The sequence below is a fragment of the Jaculus jaculus genome, chromosome 19 (genome assembly GCF_020740685.1).
Source record: "Jaculus jaculus isolate mJacJac1 chromosome 19, mJacJac1.mat.Y.cur, whole genome shotgun sequence".
Lineage (NCBI taxonomy): Eukaryota > Metazoa > Chordata > Mammalia > Rodentia > Dipodidae > Jaculus > Jaculus jaculus.
In genome coordinates this window covers 22,021,012-22,040,132 of record NC_059120.1, presented here as the reverse complement: position 1 = coordinate 22,040,132, position 19,121 = coordinate 22,021,012, and the positions used below count along the sequence as shown (strand labels likewise).

General features: G+C 43.9%; 1 protein-coding gene and 1 non-coding gene across 5 annotated transcripts in view; both read right to left on the bottom strand.

Annotated features, from left to right (window-relative positions):
• Positions 1-18,708, bottom strand: part of Fnbp1l (formin binding protein 1 like) — a 129,499-nt gene extending 110,791 nt beyond the window's left edge. For 2 of the 4 annotated variants that reach the window (XM_045138098.1, XM_045138100.1), the window contains exon 1: positions 18,504-18,705. In XM_045138098.1, the coding sequence (XP_044994033.1) occupies positions 18,504-18,527 (24 nt within the window). In that variant the 5' untranslated portion in view covers positions 18,528-18,705. Of the gene's footprint in view, positions 1-18,503 lie in introns of all 4 variants that reach the window. The other 2 variants (XM_045138099.1, XM_045138097.1) reach the window with 2 other exon arrangements.
• LOC123456123 lies at positions 9,515-9,621 on the bottom strand. Its single transcript, XR_006634342.1, has one exon. It is a non-coding gene; the product is annotated as a U6 spliceosomal RNA (small nuclear RNA).
• Positions 18,709-19,121: the final 413 nt, after the last annotated feature.

Sequence of the window (19,121 nt, the reverse complement as noted above, 5' to 3'; positions counted from 1 at the left end):
ACAACTGAAAGTCCTGCTGAAGGGATGGCTTAGCAGTTAAGGCGCTGCCTGCAAAGCCAAAGGAGCCAGGTTCGATTCCCCAGGACCCACGTTAGTCAGATACACAAGGAGTGTGTGCATCCGGAGTTTGTTTGCAGTGGCTGGAGGCCCTGGTGGGCCCTTTTTTTACCCCCCATCTCCCCCCCCCCCCGCTTTCACTGTCAAATAAATAAAATAAAATAATTTTTGAAAAACTAAGTCTCCTTATGAAATATTCCTCCATTAACCTTTTAAAGTGTGCTACTTCCTACCACGGCCATGACTAATTCAATCTGTTCAAAGACGTGCTAACCTCAATATAAGACACACTACATAATGCAAAAATTTCTGAGTTGGGGATGTATACCCAGTACCAAGCAAGGTGCTTCTTACATAATACTTGAGGGAATATAAAATGCAAAACAGTCAGAGAGGAATGGAATATTTAATAAAGAAAAGAATGAAGCACTTACTGACAAATGCTTCAACATGGATGACCTTTGGAACCATTGTGTTAACTGAAACATACAAATTACCAATGACCACACTGTCTGTATGATTCCATTTATATGGACTATCCAGAATAGGTAAATCTGCAAAGACATAAACCTCCATGGTTTCCTATAGCTGGGGTTGCAGAAGGAGAGGAAATATGGAGCTGACTCCTAATGTATACCATATTAACTCAAAAAGGCCCCTTGGGGCCTGGAGAAATGACTCAGCAGTTAAAGGAGCTTGCTTGCAAAGCCTGATAGCCTGGGTTTGATTCCCCAGTACTCATGTAAACCCAGATGCACAAAAAACCTATGACAGCCGGGCGTGGTGGCGCACGCCTTTAATCCCAGCACTCTGGAGGCAGAGGTAGGAGGACTGCCGTGAGTTCGAGGCCACCCTGAAACTCCATAGTGAATTCCAGGTCAGCCTGGGCTAGAGTGAGACCCTACCTCAAAACAACAACAACAAAAAGACCTATAACAGAGGAAAGTATCAACAGGTGATGCAGAGGGGATCTCAGGGGAGGGAGAGGGAGAGGGAGAAAGTGGCAGTTTTTACTTACTGAGGTAAAATACAAGTACCATAGTTTACCACCTTGATTTAGGTCTCACTATGTCACCCAGGGTAGCCTCAAATTTATAATTCTTCTACTTTATCTTTTTAAGTGCTGAGATGACAGTGTGCACCACCCTGACCAGCACGCTGGGACGATCTTTCAGTGTGTAAGCAGTTAAGCTGTATCAGTACATTCATACCACCTCTTCCTGTCTGCAGAACTCTTCTTCCAAAAGTGGAACTCTACATCCATTAAACGAGTCCCTAATCCTCCCTCTGTGTCCCTGGTAACCATCACTCTATTTCCTTCTCCATGATGTTAATTAACTACTCTAGGGATTGCATGTAAATTGAATAATATTTCTTTTTTCTTTTTTGAGGTAGGGTCTCACTCAAGCCTGGGCTAACAAAGAATTCATTCTGCATCCTAGGGATAGCCTTGAACTTACTGCAGTCCTCCTACCTTAGCCTCCTTCCTACCTCCCAGTGCCAGGATGAAGAGTATTGAGCCACCATGGCCTGCTTAGTTTTATCTTTCTGTGACTGGCTTATTTCACTGAGCATAATGCCCTCAAGGTTCACCCATGCTTTACAGTGTATGTCAGAATGTCCTCCCTTCTTAAGGTTGAGTAACATCCAGTATGCAGGCACCACATTTTGCTGATCCACTTATTTGTCCAAGGACATTTAGGTTGCTACCACCTTCTGGCTATTATGAATAATGCTGTTATGGACACAGAGGTATAATATATTCCATTCTTCTAGGTATACATCCAGAAGTAGAACTACTGAATTAATCACATGCTTATTTACTTTTGTTTTGTTTGTTTGTTGTTTTGAGCTAGGGTCTCACTCTAGCCCAGGCTGACCTGGAATTCACTATGGAGTCTCAAGGTGGTCTTGAACTCACAGCAATCCTCCTACCACCACCTCCCAAGTGCTGGGATTAAAGGCATGTACCACCATGCCCAGTTTTTGTTTGTTTGTTTGTTTTGTTTTTTGATGAACCAGCACACTGTTTTCCTTGGCACTGTATGTTTACATTCCCACCAACAGTGCACAAGAGTTCTATCTTTCCCAAATCCTTGTTTTACTGTCGTCAGCCTAAAGCGGATGAAGGGGGCAACAGGAGATTTATAAAGTATACTCTTTCCTCAGTCCCTGAAGGGCCTTCCCATCTTTCTGAGATCAGGATAAGTCCATCACACCTTTCCTATTTTGGCTACTAACTCAAAATACCCACTCATTCTAACAGGTGATGTCAGCAAAGTATGGTGTGGTAAATAAGCAGTTGGAACCCTTAACTTCCAGCAAAGATATGCTCTTCACCAACAGACCTCTGAAAGCAATGGTGTGTGTGTGAGATCCCTGAAGATATGGTCTCCTCTAAAATGTACATGCTTGTCAGATACATTTATTGTCTTTTCTTAACACCCATGTTATTATTCAAATACACATACATTTTGTGTCTATAAAGCTATCATTAAACTCCTTAGTGGCAGACACCATAAATTCTATGTTTTGGACTATCTTCATACCTATTCCTTTTTTCCTTTCTAACAGAATTCTAATTTTGCTAAGCAGCAATCTGCCAGGCTCTGCACAGTGAGACCTAAAGCAAAGTTTGTTGTAGGATTTCCGGGAAAGAGGCTTGTCACTCTTGGTAACAAGGCCCGCACAGTCAATGGTCTTAAAGACAGACAAGGTTAGAGCTACAATTACCACCTCACAACCCTGGGGGCAAATCAGAAACAACTGTGTAGATGCGGAACCTGACAGTGTTGACTCACAAAAGCGCATGTCAGTCACAGATGACCTCCAACCTTGCTAGCCATGAGGAAGCAGTTGTGGCTCCCAACACCACAAATAGCAATGGCATACTTGATCTCAATAGATGAATGTGCTTTTACCTCATAAAGGCTGTTCATGCCTTCTTAGCTTTCACAGCAGGTCTGGAAAAGTAGCATTGGCAGGCACAGTTGTGCATACCTGGAATCCCAGCTCTTGGGAGCCAGAGGCAGGAAGACTGCCTTCAATGTGAGGACAGCTCAGTGAGTTTAAGGTCTCCTGAACTATAGAAACCTGTCTAAAAAAGAAAACTGGGCTGGAGAGATGGCTTAGCAGTTAAGCGCTTGCCTGTGAAGCCTAAGGACCCCCGTTCGAGGCTCAATTCTCCAGGACCCACATTAGCCAGATGCTCAAGGGGGCGCATGCATCTGGAGTTTGTTTGCAGTGGCTGGAGGCCCTGGTGTGCCCATTCTCTCTATCTGCCTTTCTCTCTCTGTTGCTCTCAAATAAATAAATAAAAAATAAGCAAAAAAATTTAAAAAAAAAAGAAAACTGGCAATAACATATCAGGTAAAATCCCAAAACAGCTATCTAGTAGGGGGTATCAGAGCTCAGTAAACTATTTATTCAGTGTCTTGCAGTAACAAGAAATGTATTTAAGGAAAGCTTCTACCAACTTGGAGATTGTGGATATTGTATAAGAGTAACAAAACTGGGCTAGAGAGATGGCTTAGCAGTTAAGATGCTTGCATGCTAAGCCTAAGGACCCAGGTTCAATTCCCCAGTACCCATGTAAGCCAGCTGCACAAGGTAGCATGTGCGTCTAGAGTTCATTTGCAGTGGCTAGAGGCCCTGGTGTGCCCATTCTCTCTCTCTCTCTCTCTCTCCATCTGCCTCTCTCTCTTTCTCTCTAATAAATAAATAATATTTTTAATTAACTAAACTAATTACAAAATAAAAACCTATTTTCCTTTTCTTCAGCTTGACATGTAAAAAATATTTTTATGGTGTACAACATGTTTTGATATATATAGTGAAATAGCTAAATCAAGCTACTGTTTTGCATAAGCATTACCTCACACATCATTTTGTGAGAAAACTTAAAATCTACTCTTAGCAGTTTCCAAATATTCGATGTTGTAGCTGTTACCTTCTCATTGCTGGAACAAAACACCCAATGACAAGCAGCTAATGGGAGGAATGGGTTTATTTCTGGCTTACAGTTTTGACAGGAAGCTTCACATTGTTTCAAGAAAGCATGGCAACTGGCTCACATTTCAGTAGCAGAGTGCAGACACAGCAGGAACAGCTAACACTAAACATCCAACAGGGCTGGACTAACCAACGTCAAGGTTCACCTCTAGCAACCTGCCTCTGCCAGCAAAGCTCCACCTCCCAAAGGTTCCACCAGCTGAGGACTAAGTCCGAGGCTTAATCACAAACACCTGAGGCTATGGGGGATGCTTTATATTCAAAACACCACAAATAATAACTATGGCCACTATGATACATCTCTTTAACTTATTCCTACTGCTTAACTGAACTTGTATGTCTTTGACCAATATCTCCCTTCTCCCTCAAACCCTTAGTAGCCTTTGGTACTCTTCCTATGAGTTTTTGGTAGCATACCTACAAGGCATCAGGTGGCATTTGTCCTTCTGTGCCTGGCTTATTTCACTTAATATAATGTCTTCCATAAAGGCTGACTGGTATTTTTTCTTTACCCATCCACAGGTGAATGCTCAGGTTGATTCCTGTTTTAGTCCACTTGCGCTGCCACAACCTAATACTCAAGACTAAAAAGGCAATGTGAAGACTAGAAACTTCTTTCTTTCTTTCTCTTTCTCTCTCTCACACACTGAGGAAAAGGAAAGTAAGATACTGGCAGAACTGGCCCTGGCTGTTCTCTGCTTCTAAGCTGGTACACCTCACCGCTGTATTCTCAACATGGCGGGAGGGCAAAAAGGAAGAAGGGCTCCAACCCTTTCCTGAAGCAAAGTCCTCAAGCCTGCATCATCTCCTACAGGCCCATCTCTTAATACTGTGCACTAAAGGATTAAATTCCTCAAGTTACTGTGAATACTGCAATGAATATAGAGTGCAGGCAATCTCTTCAACAGTCCTGGTAGAAAGACTAATGGATCACATGGCAGTTCTAGTTTTACTGTTATTTTGTTTGTATGTGTTAAGTGCATGTGTGTCAAAGCACATGTGTGCAGGTACACATGCATGTGTGTGTGTACTTGTGGAGGACAGAGGACAATCTTAGGTGTCACCCTCAGAAATGCCATTCTCTTCTTTGATACAAGGTCTTTCATTGGCTTGGGGCTCACCAAGTAGGCTAGACTAGCTGGTTAGTGAGCTGCAGAGATCTGTCTATCTCCACATCCCCAGTGCTAGGATTATAGACAAGCACCTACCATCCAGCATTTTACATGGGTACTGGGACTAAATTCAGACCCTCATGCTTTTTTGTAAATATTTTTATTTTAGTCATTTGCAAGCAGAGCAAGAGAAAGAGAGAGACTATAAGTAAATGAGAATAAGCATGCCAGGGCCTCTAAGCACTGCAAACAAAACTCCACATGCATATGCTTATTCTGTGCATCTGGCCCTACGTGGGTACTGGGAAATCAAACCCAGGTTGTTAGGTTTGCAGACAAGTACCTTAGCCAATCCCAGGTCCCCATAATTTTGAGGCAAGTATGATACCAACTGAGCTATCTCCTAGTCATATTTTTAATCTTTTGAGAACACTCCATACTATTTTTACACAATGGCTACCCTAATTTACATTCCCATCAGCAGTAGTGTAAAGGTGGTCTTTTCTGTACACTTCTCTTTTTATTTGTGTGGCACTGGGAATTGACACTAGGACCTTACATAGACAAGTACTCTACCACTGAGCTATATTCCCAGCATGTTTTTATTGTTGGTCCCAGCAAAGAATCATTTTGCAGCCACTGGCCTGGAACTTCCTATGTAGCCTGAGCTATACTGGAACTCACAATCTCCCACCCAAATTCCTGAGTGCTGGGATTATAGGCATGTGCTGCTACACCTGGCACTCTTTTCTGCACATTTACCAACAGCTATTTTTCATCATTTTGCACAGGCCATTCTAACAAGAATGAGATAGCATCACACTGTGGTTTCAATCTGAATTCCCCAATGGTCAGTGAGGTCAAACATTTTTCCATATATCTATTGGTCATCTGAGTAATGTCTATTGAGTCCTTTACCTGCTTTTAAAAATAGTTTATGTATTCATTTGCGAGAAGGGAAGATACAGAATGGGCACACCAGGGACTCTAGCCACTGCAAATGAACTCTAGACGCATGCGCCATCTTGTGCATCTGGCTAACATGGGTACTGGGGAATTGAACCTGGGTCCTCAGGCTTATCAGGCAAGCACCTTAAGGGCTGAGCCATCTCTCCAGCCCTCCCCTTATCCATTTTTAAATCAAGTTATTTATTTCCTTCATACTGAGTTGAGTCCCTCATATATTAGGAACATTAACCCCTTACCAGAGGTACAGTTTGTAAATATAAACTCCATTTTCATAGGCTCCTTCCTTTACAGGGTAGAAGCTTTTAGTTTGATGCAATCTCATTTATCTGTTTTTGCTTTTGATAGCTATATTTTGGAGATCATATTTTTAAAAAAAAGCACTGCCAAGAACAGTGTCATGGAGGCATATTTTATCCTTATATTTTATCCAGTATTTTTAATTTCAGGTCTTACACTTAAAGTATTTAACCTAGCTGGGAGTGGTGCCATATGCTTTTAATCCCAGCACTGGAGAGGCAGAGGTAGGAGGACTGCCATCAGTTCAAGGCCACCCTGAGAGCACATAGAGAATTCCAGGTCAGCCTGGGCTAGAGCGAAACCCTACCTCAAAAAAAAAAAGAAAAGAAAGTCTTTAATCCATTTTGAGTTAACTTTTTGTACTACATAAGAAGAGGCTCTCATTCTATTCTGCATAAACTTTTCTCCAAAACCTAACCTTAATCTAGACAAAGAATTAAGGTAGAAGATATTCCTCCAAGATACAAGTGGAAGGTGGTACCTTAAAAGTACTTTCAAGGTTGGGAGATGGCTCAGAGGTTAAATGCACTTGCTTGCAAAGCCAGCTGACCTGGGTTCAATTCCCCAGGACCCATGTAAAGCAAACCCACAGAGTACACATGCGTCTGGAGTTTTTCTGCAGCAGCAAGAGGCCCTAGCATGCTCTTATGCTCCCCCCCCCAAATAAATAAGTAAATATTTTAATTGCATTCAGAAAACATCATCTGTGTTGATTAGGGGTAAGGACTAGGAAAAAGCCCTTTTTTAAATATTTTATTTATTTATTTATTTATTTATTTATTTATTTATTTATTTAAGAGAGATAGAGGGAGAGAGAATGCACCCCCCTTGTGCATCTGTTTTACGTGGATAATGGGGAATTGAACCTGGGTCCGTTGGATTCACAAGCAAGTATCTCCAGCCAGGGGGGGAGGGGGAAAAAACCTTTTTGTTTTAGTGTTCAGTACAGACACAATCTTTCGTCAAATATTTTTAATCCATGGTTGGTTGATGCCACTGATGTGGAATCTGTGGAAAGGCAACTAACTAAGAAACCAGGGAGTAAAAACTAAGCCACCTTAGTATTCAAAGCATAACCTAATTACAAAGTGACAGCCATTCTCCACTGAGTCAACAAGGAGTATCTGAGTGCTTACTACATGTCAATTCCTTGTCTATAAAGTAAATATACAAAAGGGACACATAAAGGAACAGAAGACGGATCTTCCACTTCCTGAAAACAAAATGATAATGTGCCAAAATATGAATATTTGATTCAATACATTTATGCCTTTCAAACTATAATATACATATAATACAATTCCACACCCTGCATAAGTTTTGTTTTGTTTTTCCTGTGCTGGGATCAATCCCAAAGATGATAGACAAACACTCAACAACACAGCCACATCATCAGGCCCCTCATGAGATATTTCCAAACACTGCTGCTCAGTTTTCTATCAAGAACTTAAAAAAAGAAAGAGAAAAGCTAAGATATTTGGGAAAAAAAAAAAGAACTTAAAACAATCCAAGCACAGCGGTGCACACCTGTAACCTCATCCTTCTTTTGGGATCCACTCTGTACAAATTCTAAATGCTAAACTCCACATTGTACAGTATCATCTTACAATGCCTACAATGACAGTATCCCCTTATACTGTGAAAGAGGTTTCAAAAACTAGTCGATGGAAATTCTGCAAAAGCAATCACAAACTTTACCACAACTTATTTTAGGACTAAAAAGTGCTGAAAGGCATGACAATATTAAAATTATATGTAGACCTAATAGACTATTTGCAAAGCATAATTTGCATTTTAAAGCACTTATCATTCTATTGTCAATTAGAAGGTGGTGTCTCACATAGTCTAAATTTATTATATGAGAAAGCTCAGTGCATAAATCAGCTCATAATACTCATAATTAATCAGAAATGGCACAATCAAAAGGCACTGCATTTTCTGCTTACCTTCCACTAAGGCAAACTAAGATCTCCTTCTGTGAATTTTTAAATGGTCCAAAAATTGGGTTAATTATATGCTAATGCATAATTACACACGGGCTCTTGAATCAAGCATTCAGCCAGACCAACCTCCGTGCCTGGCCCCAGTCTTCCCTTCAGCACTACTTTCAGGCATCCTACATTTAAATTCAAGTCAAATCTAACCACTATACTCAGGTCAGCCGGCAAGCAGCTATTAACGTTCCTACCAGTGTCAGGCTCGATGCCAAGAAGCGTGCTGATAGTTGAGGCTACAGTAATGAATCAGACAATGAATGAGCAATGAGTAAGACATGATCTCTGCCCTCTAGGAAGTTCTCAGAACCCCACATCCATAGCCCTTCTTATTCCAAAACTGAGGTGAAATGATACAACAGTCTTCTAAAGCCTTCCCTATAATGAATAAAGAGTGACTTTTCAAAGCTTTAAATACCACTTGTCACGTTCTACTTGTTTCAGGGTTATTTCTTAAACCACCACATGTGCTACTGGAGGCTCATGCTGCTTTCTAGTCAATTTTTTTAGTATATGTCCCAGAACACCTAGCTCAGTAGACAGGCTATATGAGAATGAAATAAAGATTTGCTCAATGACAAGCACCAATCATTTTTACACCTTTTTGGTATGTTAGGTCTACATGGTTTGAACTGAATACAAAGCAGCTAAACTTTTTTTTTAATCATTTTTATTTATTTATTTGAGACAAATGGATGAAGGGAGAGAGAGAGAATGAGTACATCAGAGTCACTGCAAATGAATTCCAGATGCAAGAGCCATGATGTGCATCTAGCTAACATGGGACCTGGAGAATCAAACCTGGGTCCTTAGGCTTCGCAGGCAAGCACCTTAACCACTAAGCCATCTCTTCACAGGCGTTTGCCTGTGAAGCCTAAGGACCCTGGTTCAAGGCTCGATTCCCTAGGACCCATGTTAGCCAGATGCACAAGGGGGCGCATGTGTCTGGAGTTCGTTTACAGTGGCTGGAGGCCCTGGTGCGCCCATTCTCTCTCTCTCTCTCCATCTGCCTCTTTCTCTCTCTGTCACTTTCAAATAAATAAATAAAAATTTAAAAAACTTTAAAAAAAACTTTAAAATATGGAACACTGTGAAGTTGTGTGTCAGCCTTGTTTGTGCAGGCCATGCTAATCTTCTCTGTATCGTTCCAGTTTTAGTGTATGTACTGACGAAATGAGCACAAAACTAAACTTTTATGTTACAGGTTCACTTATGCTCCCTAAACAGAATGTTTCTCTTAAAAATGTTTAAAGAGTATTAAGAGAATACTACTGATACAGGAGACAATAATTAGAAACAATTATCTTGCCATATTTTCTTTCTATAAACAAGATCTGACCCGAAAAACAGGAAAAAGCATGTGGAAAAGGGTCAAAGTTGCTTTATGTTTCCAGCCTAACACTCATTTTATACATTAGGGGAAGGAGAAAGAGACATGCAAGGCAGAGGAGGAGTGGCGCGGACATGAGTGGAGGGCACAGTTGTGAATACAAGGAGCTTGATCATGACTGGCAGCAGTTTTCCAGCATAGCCTTGTTTAGTCAAGACAGATGGTGAAATAAGCAGATATATTGGTAACTCTCACCCTCCTCAATTAATAGCAGTAACATCTGTAATACAATGTTGAACAGGACAACTTTTACCAACAGAGGGGAATTTAAGACATAAATATTTATACCATGCTAAAATTTGAGTGTACATAAATAACTAGCTGGGCATGGTGGTTCCCATCTGTAATCTCAGCACTTGGGAGGCTGAGGTGAGAGGAGAGGGTCTACCTGAATGTCAGCAGAGCCTAGACTACGTAAGGAGAGAAGGGAAGGAGAGGAAGGAAGGAAGGCAATCTAGTAAGCCAGGTACACGCCTATAAGTTCCAAATACTTGGGAGGCTGAGGCAAGAGGATCACTTGAGTATAGGAGTTGCAGGCTAGTCTGAGCAACAACAAAATCTATTCTAAAAATTACAGGAAAAAAAAAAAAAAGCTGGGCATGGTGGTGCACACTTTTAATCCCAGCACTTGGGAGGTAGAGGTAGGAGGATCGCCATGAGTTTGAGGACATCCTAAGACTATATAGTGAATTCCAGGTCAGCCTGAGCTAGAATGAAACCCTACCTTAAAAAAAAAAAAATCTGAAATTCAAAATGCTCCAAAATCTAAAACTTTTGCCAACATCATAGCACAAGTAGAAAATTCCATACCTGACTTCATATGATGTGTCACAATCAAATTATAGGCACACTACAAATATGGTATAACATTATCTTCCAGGGCTGGAGAAATGACTTGGAAGTTAAGGCACTTGCCTGCAAAGCCTAAGGACCCAGGTTTAATTCCCCAGTAACCACGTATGCCCCAGATGCACAGGTGATAGGTCTGAAGTTTGCAGTGGCTGGAGACCTTGGTATGCCCATTCTCTCTCTTTCTCTGTCTCTTCCCCCCAACCCTCTCTCTCTAGTAAATATATATATTTGGTTTTTTTGAGGTAGGGTCTCACTCTAGCCAAGGCTGACCTGGAATTCACTATGAAAATATTTTTTAAGGGCTGGAGTGATAGCTTAGTGGTTAGGTGCTTGTTTGTAAAGCCTAGGGACCCCAGTTCGAGGCTCGATTTCCCCAGTACCCACATAAGCCAGATGCACAAGGTGGCACATGCATCTGGAGTTCATCTGCAGGGGCTGGAGGCCCTGGAGAGCCCATTCTCTCTCTTTCTCTGCCTCATTCTCTGTCGATCACAAATAAATAAATTTAAAAAATACATTTTTAAATATTTTTTAAAGATTATCTTCCAATCATATGCGCAATAAAACATGACTGAATGTGCAATAAAACATGACTGAATTTTGTATTGAGGCTTGGGTTCCATCCTAAAGATACTACATACATGCAAATATTCCAAACTCTGAAGGAAAAAGCAACTTTGGAAGTCCATTCAGGTGCCAAACATTTGGGATAAGGAATACTGAATCTGTTATCACCTAAATATTAATCAGGGCAGAGACAATATTACAAACCTTAGTAAATACCAATGCTTCCAGTATAATGAACATATAATAATTGCTTTACTTATAAAAGAATAAAAAACTAAATTCCTACATAAGCTTGACAACCTTGGAAAGAGAGTTCACATTAGGTTTTCTTTGTCTACCCCCTCTAGACAAATGTCCTCTAAAAAATTTTGAAATAAAACTATAGTATCGCAGATAAGACAATGCAAAACTAGGAGTGCAGCTCAGTGGCAGATCATGTGCCTATCATGTGCAAGGTCCTGGGTTCAATTTCCAAGTACCAGAGGGGGTAAAAATAAATATATATTTTTTAAAAGATCTACAGGGCTGGAGGGATGGCTTCACAGTTAAGGCACTTGCCTGCAAAGCCTAAGGACCCAGATTCAACTCTCCAGGTCCCTCATAAGCCAATTGCAAGAGCCAATGGACCACATTTCAATTTGCCAGGACCAACATAATCCAGATGCACAAAGTGGTATATGCATCTGGAGTTCGTATGAAGCAGCTGGAGGCCCCTGGCATGCCTATTCTCTCTCTCAAAAAAAAAAAAAATAGGGCTGGAGAGATGGCTTAGCGGTTAAGCGTTTGCCTGTGAAGCCTAAGGACCCCGGTTCGAGGCTCGATTCCCCAGGACCCACGTTAGCCAGATGCACAAGGGGGCGCACGCGTCTGGAGTTCATTTGCAGTGGCTGGAGGCCCTGGTGCGCCCATTTTCTCTCTCTCTCTCTCTCTCTCTCTGCCTCTTTCTCTCTCTGTCTACAGCTCTCAAATCAATAAATAAAAATGAACACAAAAAATTAAAATAAATAAATAAATAAAATATATTTTTTAAAAGATCTACAAGGCAGGAGATGGCTTAGCAGTTAAGGCACTTGCCTGCAAAGCCTAAGGACCCAGATTCAACTCTCCAGGTCCCACATAAGTCAGATGCACATGGGGGCACATGCAACAGGAGTTTTTTGCTAGAGGCCCTGGAGTGTTCATTCTCTCTCTAAATAAATAAATAAATATTTTTAAGGGCTAGGGAAATGGCTCAGCAGTTAAGGCATTTGCCTGTAAAGAATAATGACCCCAGTTCAATTCCCCAGGACCCACGTAAGCCAGATGCACAACAGGGTGCATATGGAGTTCATATGCAGTGGCTGGAGGCCCCAGCATACCCATTCTGCCTTTCTCTCTACCCCTTCCCCTCTCCCTCTCTCTCTCAAATAAATAAAATATTTTTAAAATATATTTTTTAAAAGACCTACCATGGGACCTGTTACAGTCAGCTTTGTGCTGTTGGACAAAGAACCCAAAACAAGAGCAACTTATGGAGTAAAGGATTTATTTTGGCATAAGTTTATGGGAGACACCTGACTCAAACTACCACAGGACCCAATTCCTTTATTCTGACAAGCCTACTTATGAAATGCAATACACCAACTCTGTTGGTAGTCACAGATCACATCAAGCTATCAGCCAACTAAGTTCACAATTCCTACCTTTATGTCATCTCTTCCTCAAACTACAAACTGTATAAGTAATGTATTCAAACTTTTAAGTTTGCCATACTAGTTTAAGCTTGTTTAGACATGCTTAAACTATAATCTGGAAATTTTAATCTATTGTCATTCATGATAGCTTCCTAATGCTAAAGACTTTCTCTAGGCTACAATCACTAGTAATCAGTAATCAATAGTCTAGGTACTGCAATCAAGTGTTAGATAAAGTGGGAAAACAAGAACAAGCACCTACTGGCAATTCTTTGTCTAAGAACAAAAGGACTAACTCAACCCCCCCCCCATAAGGACAGTCTAGTACACCTATACATGCACGTGTGTAAGGCAGCCTAGGCTACAGAAAGAACATGCTGAAAGGAAGAAAGGGAGGGAGAGAGAGAGGAAGGGATGGAAGAATGAAGGAAAGAAATGTTATATAAAGTGTGATGAGGACAAAGAATCTATTTAATCTGTCATCCAACCCACTTTTTTTTTTTCTTTTCTTGAGGTAGGGTCTCACTCTAGCCCAGGCTGACCTGGAATTCACTATGGAGTCTCAGGGTGGCCTCGAACTCATAGCAATTCTCCTACCTCTGCCTCCCTAGTGCTGGGATTAACGGCGTGCGCCACCATGCCCGGCTTAAAGTATATTTCTTTTATTTTAATTTTTTTGTTACTTTCATTTATTTATTTGAGAGCAACAGACAGAGAGAGAAAGAGGCAGATAGAGAGAGAGAGAGAATGGGCACACCAGGGCTTCCAGCCAATGCAAACAAACTCCAGACACGTGCGCCCCCTTGTGCATCTGGCTAACATGGGTCCTGGGGAATTATCGAGCCTCGAACCGGGGTCCTCAGGCTTCACAGGCAAGCACTTTACCACTAAGCCATCTCTCCAGCCCCTCCAACCCACATTTTTTAAAAATTATTTTTTATTTATAGGAAAAAGAGGAAAAGAATAGGCACACCAGGGCCTCTAGCCACTGGAAACAAATTCCAGATTCATGTGCCATCTGGTGCATCTGGCTTACATGGGTACTGTGGAATCAAACCTGGGTCTTAGGCTCTGCAGTCAAGCACCCTAACTTCTAAGCCATCTCTCCAGCCCTTCAAGTCACATTTTTTAACTTCTTCCAAAAAGGTATCATAAGCTTTGTCAAAGGTACTTAACTAATAAACCAGACATGGTGGTGCATATCTGTAATCTCATCAGTTGGGAGGTGAAGACAGGATGACAAGTTCCAGGCCTGTCTAGGGAACTAGGGACATCAAAACAAAAATCAAAAGGTATGCTGGCCAAGGTGGGTGCATAACTTTAATTCCAGCACTGAGGAGGCAGAGGTACGAGTTCAAGGCCAGCCTAGGTATACAGTGAGTTCCAGGTCAGTCTGGACTAGAATGAGACCCTACCTCAAAAAAAAAAAAAATAGTGAATTTAGCTAATAATATAAAAAATGCATTGGCTCTTAAATGATATGCCATTAAAGCCAAGAGTCAATAATTACATAGCTGAGGAAACTTTAAAAAAAAGAGGTTTAGGGGGCTGGAGAGATGGTTTAGCAGTTAGGGCGCTTGCCTAGGAAGCCTAAGAACTCATGTTTGAATCTCCAGGTCCCACCTAGCCAGACTTAGTGACACAAGACATGCAATCTCGCACATGCGCCACAAGGGGGCGCATAGGCCTGGCGTTTGTTCACAGGGGCTGAAGACACAAGCGTGCCCATTCTCTCTCTCTCAAAAATAAATAATTTTTAAAATCTTTGAAAAAAGAAAGGATTAGAGGCTGGGGTTGATAGAAGGCTCAACAATTAAAAGCACTCTATTGCCAAAGCCTGCCAGCCTGGGTTCAATTCCTCAACCACACATGTAACTGGGTAAGCATTTGTTTGCAGCAGCAAGAGATCCTCATATGCTTACACACACACCACAAAGTACAGGCTGAGCATGCAAATAAATAATTTTAAATAGGTTTATATGTCCCTATATATTAAATCAGACATTTGAATCTATCTCCTAACTCTTGGACTACAGCAAATTTTTTTAACTATTTCTATTTATTGAGAGAGAGAGAAAGAGAATGAATGAGCATGTCAGGGCCTCTTGCAGCTGAACACCAGAGGCTTGCACCACCTTGTGCATCTGCCTTTACGTGGGTACTGGGGAACTGAATCCGGGTCATCAGGCTTTGCAAACAAGTGGCCTTTAATCACTGAACCATCTCCCCAGCCCTGGTAGCAATTTTTTTAAATAAAGCATATGAATGTGATGTGTACACACACACATTCATAACCCATACAAATTTTTTTCTGTTGGAACAAAAACACTAAATAGTTAAAAAAAACATTTTGTTTTGTTTTGTTTTGTTTTTTTAATAGTGGGGCATGGTGACACACGCCTTTAATCCCAGCACTTGGGAGGCAGGGGTAAAGAGGATCGCTGTGAGTTCCAGGCCACCCTGAGACTACATGGTGAATTTCAGTTAAGCTTGGGGTACAGTGAGACTCTACCTTGAAAAACAAACAAAAGAAAAAAAAAATCTAAACAGTTATGTCATGATAAGTAAAACTTACCAACACAGAACTTCTTCAATCTTTAATTTTTTTAACCATTCTCTTTTTCTACGTCTTTTCTTTTTTAATATTTTATTTTTTTTTAATTTTTATTTATTTATTTATTTGAGAGCGACAGACACAGAGAGAAAGACAGATAGAGGAAGAGAGAGAGAATGGGCGCGCCAGGGCTTCCAGCCACTGCAAACGAACTCCAGACGCTTGCGCCCCCTTGTGCATCTGGCTAACGTGGGACCTGGGGAACCGAGCCTTGAACCGGGGTCCTTAGGCTTCACAGGCAAGCGCTTAACCGCTAAGCCATCTCTCCAGCCCTAATATTTTATTTTGAGAAAGAGAGAAAGAGGCAGAGATAAGAGAGAATGGAAGTGCCAGTACCTTCAGCCTGCTGCAAATGAACTACATACATGTGCACCCCCTTGTGATACATGTGTGACACTGTGTACTTGGGTCACTGTGCATCTGGCTATGTGGGACCTGGAGATTTGTACTTAAGTTCTTAGGCTTCACAGGCAAGCACCTTAACTGCTAAGCCATCTCTCCAGCCCTTCAATCTTTAATTATTACTGACGAAAAAAAAAAAAAAAAAAGAGCTAACAATCACAAAATCTATACTTTGTGAAGTATATGTGATTCATTTTAGTTCTGCTCTTTGCATGATTAGTCAACACAATAAGCAAAGCCCAAAATGTTACCATATATAATCACACATCTTTCAAAAATGTGAAGACAGTGTGTTTTCTTTGGTATCACCCAGAATGCATACCAATGACTCTTAAACTGTATATACCCACTACTTCACTTAAATGCTCACTTGAAACATCAGCAGTGTCTTTAAGGCACAGCTCAAATTCTCATCAGCTAATTCTCAAAAGAAACACAAGTCTGACCCAGTGCACCTAGTAGACCACTGCTCATTTTACAACCTCTAGTGCCAAGAGTACCATAGCTGTATCAGGACACAAGCGTGAAGACTGAGTTCAATCCCTAGCATTCACAGAAAAATCCTAGCATGGCTACACAGGCCTATAACGCAGCCAGGTGGGGAGCAGAGACAGAAATGCTGGAGCTAGGTAGCTGGTCAGCCAGACTAACTGAAAAAAGTTGGGTGTGAGATTCAGTCTCAAGGAACAACACAGAACAGCAGTACAGGTGGACACACAACATTCTATTGTAGCCTCCACATGTGTGAACACAGAATATACCAACTGCATACACATGTGCATACACTATACAAAGACACAAAAACACTGAGACTAGTGAAAGCAACATTTGGTCAGATTTTGTTTATTCTATTCCCAACTACAGTATGAAAAACCAAAATAGTGTACATACACATATATTTAGTCCTTTAAGATTAATTTTAGTCGTACCTATAATCATTTCTTCTTAAAACTTTTTCTACAGTGTGATAAGGTAAATTTTTAGAAAACTTGAGGTAAAATCTAAATAATATTATTTGACTGTTTTCTTATACATACTTTTTTAAAAGTATTCTATTTATATTCTAGTTTACTTTGACACGTGGGCCATTTGAATACGCAAAACTAAAACTGTGCTCCCATGATAAAAACTCACTGATGACACCATAACCAATCTAAAACGTAGAAATAAAAAGGAGAGGGCCAATAATGCCAGAGAACCTAACCAATGTGAAGGTTGAATTTTACACGATTCATTTACATGTAATCGTCCATTATTAGAACAATCAATGCTATGCTAGAATGGAGAGGCTCTTGAGATATTTTCTGTTGGGGTGATGTGTTTGCAAGACTAAGCAAGCACATGTCCAGACTGTTACAGGCCCAGATCCCAGGGCTGAGTGAGTAGGTGTTCCAGTAGATTGAGCTGTGTTCAGTCTCAGTTCAAAAATCCCCAACCTTAGGTAAGGCTTGGAAGACGAGAAAACATTTAGCCCTTCAGTGAAACGATCTGCTTTGATTCCCACCCTCACCGCGCACGCACTCAAAAGTTGGGTCTCTCTGCCACGATTTCCCCAGACCTTCTCAAACAAAGGCACGGAAAATATGCACAGGTGGGATAAAAAGGGGAGTGGCAGCGGGCGGGTGGCTCCGAGGACAGCGCCCCCATGCCGCGGGTCTCCCCGCCGCACCTGAGCAATCTCTGCCCTGCACACCGGTGCACACCTCCAGTCCTCCGGTGGCGGCGTCCCGAGCGACGGTCCCCGACCGCCTTCCCCTCCGCCCGCACCTTGGCCGGAACCAGGGCATTGTCTGGAGCCTCCAGCGCCACGGCGGAGATGAGAGGAGTGAGAATAAAGAAAGGAAGGGAGGGAAGCCATCGGGAGAGGGAAAGACAGAGAGAGAGACAGACAGACAGACACACACACACACACACACACACACACACCCCGCGCCTCCCATCGGGCTGGGGTCATCAAAGCCGCCCCGGCGGTCCGGAGGCTGCAGCCGGAGCCGAGCCGAGTCCCGGGAGCAGCGCGGAGCCGGGGAGAGGGAAATGGGCGTGTGGGTTGGGCCTGGCTGGCTCGCGGCCGCGCTCGGAACAAAGCCGTCCAGCTCCCCCTACCTGGAGCCCGGGGCGGCGCCGCCCGACTCCCCGCGCTGCGCCGCCCAGGGCGCCGCCCCGGCCCTGCGGACCCTTCCCTTCCCCGGGTGTCGCGAGTGGGTGGCCGAGCCCGCCCGCCAGCCCCGGCGCCCGCGCGGGACAATAGAGCCGCCCCCCCCCAGCCCAACCCGGGGGATACAAAGGCGGCGGGGAGCGGCGGGCGCGGGGCCCGGCGGCGGGGACGTGCCGGCGGAGGGGCGAGCGCGAGGGGACCGCGCCGTCCAGGGCGCTGCCGCGGCCGCCCAGGCGGGAACCCCCGCGGCCGGGGCGGGACGACGGCTCCGCACACAAAGAGCGGCGGGACGGGAGCCGCGCGCCGAGGCCCAGACGCCCCGACGCCGGCGGCCCGCGGTGCCCGTCCGTGCGGGGCGCCCCGGCTGGCCCGCCTCGCTCCTCCTCCTCCTCCCTCACTCCCTCACTCACCCACAGCTCCGTGCCCCAGCTCATGGCGGAACTTGAGGAGACCCCGCGGCCGGCCGCTGTCCGTCGGTCGGCTCTGCCGTCAGCGTGTCCCGACTTCTTTGCTATCAGTCAAGCGGGCGAACGGACGGACGGGCGGGCGGGCGAGCTCGGCGTCTCAGCCTCGAAAGCGACCGCCAGCGCCGGGCTCCCCCAGTGAGTGAGGAAGACGCGCCCGGTGAAGCCGCCGCCGCCGCGTCCCCGCCTCCGGCAGCCGGGAGGAGGAGGAGGGAGCGAGGGGGCCGGTGGGGGGGGGGCGGGACGCGCGGCGCGGGGAGGGGGCGGGACGCGGTGCACCCTGGGATCGGGGCGGACCCGCGCTCGCCCGGCGGTGGCCCACGGGGGGGTCTCTTCGCTCCCCGACTCCTCGGACACGAGCGCGCGCGCTGCCTTCGCGCGGGTCCCCGGCTCCGGCGAGGAGAGGCGGCGGAGGGGAGGCCGCCCCCGGCCCCGCTCGGAGCCCCCTTGGGGGAGGCCCCCGCTCACGTCCGTCTGCGCTGCCTCCGGGCTCGCCCGTGCCCAGCACCGGGACAAAGAAACCACGTCCAAATTGCGGGGAGCTTCGTCTGAAGACAGTCATGT